Here is a 6,416-nt window from a genome sequence, read left to right on the forward strand (position 1 = left end):
TTAAAAATAACATTAAAGTTTCCCTCTTTCTTTCTTTCTTTCTTTCTTTCTTTTTTTTTTGCAAAATTTGTTTGTTTATCTTTCTTTACTTTTCTTTTTTAGGAAGAATTGCAAAATTCTTTTCTACAATCATACCACATAGGAGAAACCAACATAGGACAGACAATCCATTATGCACAAAACACAAAATCAGTCACAATTAGCCTAATGTTTGTCTAAATAAATTAACCTCTTGTTTTGCGTTTTCTAGTATCCAGGACCAAATAGCAAGCAGCAAATTAAGTAAGCTGAATATTAAAACATTTAGATTAAGCTACAAAGGAAATGCTGGTTGCAGGATTTTTTACTTCAACAGTGGATTACTGCATTTCATCTGTTATTCTCTGGAAGAAACTTTACAAAAACCTTAAAAGTCATGCGATTAAGTAACCTAGGTGAAAAGCCACTGAAGTTGGTGTGCTCTAGGCAGAAATGACTTGCTCTCTCTCTCAAAATGGAAGTTGAGATTATTCTCGAGCAACCACAAGCACCTGTTTCCCAACATTGCGACCGCTGAACAGACCAACAAGGGCAGCAGGGCCATTCTCGAGGCCTTCTGCAATGTCTTCCACATAGGTGATCTTGTTTTCTCGGATATATGGCAGTACAAGGTCAAGAAACTTTGGATATAGGTGATAGTATTCATAAACTGCAAATCCTTCCATTCTAATACGTTTGTAAAGAACAGATGCCAAATTATGTACTCCCTCGGGTTTATCAAGATTGTAGTGTGAGATCATTCCACACACAGCAATTCGGCCATGCGATTTCATGTTCAGGAGCGCGGCGTCCAATGTCTTTCCTCCAACATTTTCGAAGTAAATATCAATTCCTTCGGGGAAGTACCTGCAAGAAATCGATGTATTCTTGATTCAGTACTGCTAGAGGCTCAGCAGCTGATTTTGCTGCATCTGATTATCTGGTACTCTGATCTCATGTGATAACTAAGGCCAGGGATCCGGCCTTGATTGATCTAGGAGGATACTGCCTAACTGTTTCAAATCTTTGCATTGAAGACTTTTGAGTTGGATAGAACGATATTCTATGATTGATTTCTACCATTTCCTGCTTATAAAACTTAAACATTTCTGTTTGTCCTTTGGCATTTCTTGGTTGCAATGTCGTAATTCACACCCTTCAATGTTGAGCGTAAAAATGATCTTGTGGTAGCTTAGATATGAGGATATGTTATGGTTATGGAGTACTTAAGATATGAGTTTCAGAATTTGGGAACAAAAGCTGATGTTGGCCATTGTTGTCCGGGATATGGCAACATAGATGGAAGGAGAAGCTATGTGAGTAAAGAGGATATCATCAAATCAGGCACTGGATGACATCTCTTTCCAGTTTATGGCCAAAGCAGATTCATTATAAAAACTCGCGATGGTTTTGACAATTTGACGGGGAAAACAGGTTGGGGCACTTCACTAAATATGTTCACCGCAAAGAATACCCACTTGGGAACCTGATCAGAATCAGGTGCAGTGATGATAGTAACCACAAACAAAGAACCTTCTGACAAGGTAAAGGTTTGGATATGCTTACCATGGAAAAGAGAAAAGCTTAATTATTAAGCAATCTAATCCTCAAAATTTGGAAAAATTTATACATACCTCTTCAGAGCAGCATCAAGGTCCTGTTCTTCTTTGTAATTGAAAGCATCATCAAACCCAAACTTGTTCTTCAGAAGATCAATCTAGTTACGTTAAATGTAAGATGGAAGTTAGTTCAAGAACGAAATATACAAGGCCAAACAAAAGTTCACTGTTCAAATTCAGATGGACAAACAGGTAAAACTTAATGTGCCTTTTGTTTACTTCCTGCACTTCCAACTACATAGCAGCCTGCCAACTTTGCAAACTGTCCAACAAGCTGACCGACAGCACCAGCTGCAGCAGATATAAATACCTTTTCTCCCTTTTTAGGTTTGCAAACTTCATAGAATCCAACATAAGCAGTCATGCCAGGCATGCCTTTCAATATACAAAAGTATCAATATTAGAACAAGGAATGGTATGGGAGCTGGTGTTCCTGTTTTCTAAAGGTTTTATAGGTACTAAAGATCAATAGCAGCATATCAAGAAGAATTAAAGTTGCCCAGACTTTAAGGTCCAATCATCTTATAATGATGTCAATCAGGTTTCTCATGCACAAATGCAAACTGGGGGAGAAGAGAGGTGAAGAAATTGGGAAGGAAATATAAGCAGTCTAGGAAATGCAAATTGTGAGAGACTTATATTCAAATTTATCAAGGAGCTCCTACTATTTCAGTTTAGAAGCCAAGTTTTCATGTCTTTTCTTTCCTTTCGCATCTTTTGGCCCAACAAAACATTTTTATATAAAAAATGGTTTACATCACTGAATTTTTAATCTACCGTTTGTAGTCACAGATCCTCAATGTCTAAGTAAACTCGACGAAAACTACGAGCTGAACCACACTGGTGAAGTGCTTTTCTGACAAAAGTTTTTCTAAGGTTTCATTTCATTAATGAACAAAAGTTTGGTAAACTCTTTCTCCTTCCCTAAGTTAGCCACAGAATATGCTTGAAAATTCAGGTATCAGGATATTATATCCAAATGCCAAATGAATATCATGAAACAAATATATATTGTGAAACTTAAGCAAACTGCAACTTTGTATGCACTCTGAAGCCTGCACAGACATACTCCCCTGAGAAGTGAGAACACATATATGCAGTTCCAGTTCTCACAGTTATAAAAGGGATCAAATTTGCTGGACAATTATCAGCTACAGCATCTCCATATAAGAGGAAATAAGAGTGGAAATTACCTAGTAATCCAGTGTAATAGGAAAGAGGAATGTCTGTGTGCTCAATCTTGAAAAGAGAATCAGGTTCTGCTATGAGACTGTACTCCTCCCATCCTGTTATACCCCATACCAAGTCACCCTTCTTGAATTTTGGGTGCTTTGAATCCAGTACCTTAGATACCGCATACCCATTTATTGGCTGCATGTTATCAACACTATGGTTAATAGATGCAAAATTTAACTTGTGATTTACATCACTTACCATAAGCATAGAACAAAAACACATTTGCATCCCTTCATTTAAAATTACATCAAGGCATTGCATTTGAATAGGATTTTGCTGTGATTATAACAAATTCCGGCAAGCATGAGAATGTTCCAAATTGTTTCTGTGCACAAACTGGTACTCAAAAACATTCATGAACTTGATTTTGTCTTTGTTTTTCAGGTATTAGATACATGAATCCAGAAACGAAGAAGTGCACCTCAATCACCAAAGAGAATGACACCAAGGTATCGGAAGGTGAACTTTTTCAAATTCATGAAAGATGTAAGTCATATTAGAGGCTCCCCTGTTCCTAATTAACTTGAGGGAGATCATCAGATGTCACTCTTTTTTTGCTTTCTAAACAGTCCCTTCTAACAAGTCAATTTTTCCCTTCATCAGAAATGACCATAACAAGTTGACACGAAAACTAATCACTACACATAATGTCATGCCCCGCATCCACGAGCTATTAACAATTTGGTTTAATCATTTGTGACTGTCTGTTATGTCCAAAATTTATCAAAGGTGTGTGTATTAATAAAAGCGAGAGGAAGCCAGAATTGTAGGCTTACAGATCCAGGAGTGTAATGAGAGAATCCATCCTCGAAAGTAGAATTTGCAGGCTTTGGCATGAGAAGGCTCATGTAAGGATCGCAAGACAAGTAGAGATTCTTAAGCAACACCCCATTATCTGAGCTTTCAGGAACTTCCAAGCTTATCTTCTTGTCAGTGGCGATGATAAAATCGGACTCTTTTGGGGAACCACTCACATAGTCTTTCAATAACACCTGCTTGTTCTTCACCATCTCTAATTTTTCTGCCATTTTCCCACTATTACTATGGTCAGGAGCACAAATATTCTTGAGCTGTGGTCTCTTACTGCCTCTGAAAAATAGTTTTGTTATTGTATGGAGCAGAAATTTGCTGGCTCTTATAGGAGAGAACCAGAAAAGGTTATGATGTGTTGCATGACGTCAATGAAATCCACAAATGGGCAGAAGTTGTTTTCACCTGTCAAACTTCCAAGTCTCAACTATTGAAAAATTTGATCAATGACCAACTGTATGCATGAATAAACCTTTGACTATTTTAAGAAAACTGTGTCCAAATCATAGCCCTTAATTTTTCCTTGTATGTATTGGGACCATGGTTCGCCATCGCGGGTCACAATCGCGTCACGGTCTTGGCTGTTTTACATCTATTACGGTATATCGATTGAATATCGAGTGATATGCATGTTATAACACATGAAAGTTTTCAAAAAATCTGAAAAATTACTAAAATTAGAAAATACCAAAAAAGACACAATTTGAAAAATATATCCAAATCGACTCCGAATTGACTCAAATATATAGATCGTACCATGCATCACAGATTCAAATCGGCCAATTTTAGTCGAGTCAGAGCGAGCCGCCGTAGATATTACCATATTTGCGATTCGGGAATCAGTATCGTACTAATCCCCTCTGTTTCGATTACGACTCGGCCAATATTGCTAACCATGATTGGGACGGCCTACTATGATAAAACTTATGATGCTGTTTGTTTATTTATTTGAATAGATAAAATGTCATTGCTGCTGTCATTGATTAAAGAGTTGTTGCCATGGCTGATAGCTTGATGCATTTTGTCACCAAATGCAATTTCTAGTTACAAATACACTAAGGACGTGAGACTTTTTCTCTGTTTATTTATTTGAATAGATAAAATGTCATTGCTGCTGTCATTGATTAAAGAGTTGTTGCCATGGCTGATAGCTTGATGCATTTTGTCACCAAATGCAATTTTTAGTTACAAATACACTAAGGACGTGAGACTTTTTCTCAGTATACCTGAAGATAAAATTTCAACCTTCTATCTTCTTCATTATTGCAATGTAAACAGCTAATGAAGTTTTCTTTAATGCAAACAGTTAATGAAGTTGTCAAATATTGGCACCAAATGCCATGGTTATGATGTGTTGTGATACATTTGGCATACTTTAACATACTTTAGGGATTCAAATGAGACGTTAATTAATCAGTTCGAGCTAGGGGTGCAAACGAATCGAGCCGCTCGCGCTCGACTTGAGCTCGATCAATATCGAGCTCGAGCTGGTCGAGCCAGAGTCGAGCTCGAGCTCGAGCTCGAGCTCAAAACATTAAGCTCGTTAGCTCGCGAGCCGGCTCGCAAGCTCGAGTATATATTTATTTATTTATTTATTTTTATTTTTAATATTAAAATTACATAAATATCCTAAATATTTTATTATTTATTAAGAAAAAATATTATTTTATTTATTTTTTTAAAAATAAAATAATTATTAACATCATCTCCATGTTAGGATAATTGACGTTCTTACACACTTAATCTGGACGGAAAAACATCATCTCCATGTTAGCAGAAAAATCCCAGCTTATAATTCCCACTCTTATCATTTTCCCCTTTTTCCTCTATCTTACTAGCTAATCAAATTAATCAAGCATCTGCAAAGAAATTCTGGCATAATGGCAACTAAACTAGCAACTGTTGATGTTCAGTACTGGACAATTTTGAACCAGGGTGTCACTTCTTGTAAGAGACAATGAATGGATCCTCAATCATACTCATAGTCACCGTCTGACACTAATGGGCTGCTCTGACTTGAAATCCAGTCAGATGGTACACATGAAATATATGACCAAGAAAATAAAGTCAAAACTCTCTTTCTTTTTCCCTCTTCCCATACCAGAAAGACTTTCCACCGTAAAAAGTTACCGTCAAGACAATCTTACCGATTTAGGTGAAAAGTTACATTTACCTTTGGATGCTTTATTTAATTCACAAAAAAAAAGATGCAAAAAGTTATAAACTGTCATAAAATGAAAGAAAACCAGATGTTCAGATCAACTGTTATTATTTTATATTAAGTCACCGAATGATATCGATGCCACAGCACTGTCCTACTCATAGTCACTGTCTAACACTAATGGGCTGCTTTGACTTGGATTTGGAGCAAGGACGGTCATCAGGCGGATCGTCCCTGAGCAGTCAAGATTTGGGCAAAAAAAATTGTACGGTCCAGATCTCATCTTGTACTATTTTTTTAACAATAAGTGTGGAACTCACAAAATTTTGTTCTAAAATTACACATTATTGAAAGTAAGTTACACAATATACAAACAGAGTTACGCCGTGTGCAAAATACACATAATCTTCGGGAACCTGCCCTGGTCCCTTTGACTTGAAATCCAGTCATTGTTGCTTGGATATGCAGTGACGTATATTGCTTTAAAGTTGTTGAAAAAAAAAAAAAAAAGAAAAGAAGGCGGCTTATGATGGTTACTAGCCAAAATCTTTTACCCTAAAGGATTGCAGAAA

At 36.7% G+C, this 6,416-nt stretch overlaps 1 protein-coding gene across 1 annotated transcript; it reads right to left on the bottom strand.

Moving 5' to 3' along the window:
- Nucleotides 1-308: 308 nt before the first annotated feature.
- LOC113766998 (2-alkenal reductase (NADP(+)-dependent)-like) lies at nt 309-3,959 on the bottom strand. Its single transcript, XM_027311169.1, has 5 exons — nt 3,650-3,959; nt 2,831-3,008; nt 1,846-2,012; nt 1,653-1,735; nt 309-885 (listed from the first exon to the last, which is right to left on the bottom strand). Exons 1-5 carry the CDS (start codon nt 3,899-3,901, stop codon nt 507-509), a joined length of 1,059 nt encoding a protein of 352 aa, XP_027166970.1. The 5' UTR covers nt 3,902-3,959; the 3' UTR covers nt 309-506.
- Nucleotides 3,960-6,416: the final 2,457 nt, after the last annotated feature.

This window comes from Coffea eugenioides, chromosome 3, assembly GCF_003713205.1.
Source record: "Coffea eugenioides isolate CCC68of chromosome 3, Ceug_1.0, whole genome shotgun sequence".
NCBI lineage: Eukaryota > Viridiplantae > Streptophyta > Magnoliopsida > Gentianales > Rubiaceae > Coffea > Coffea eugenioides.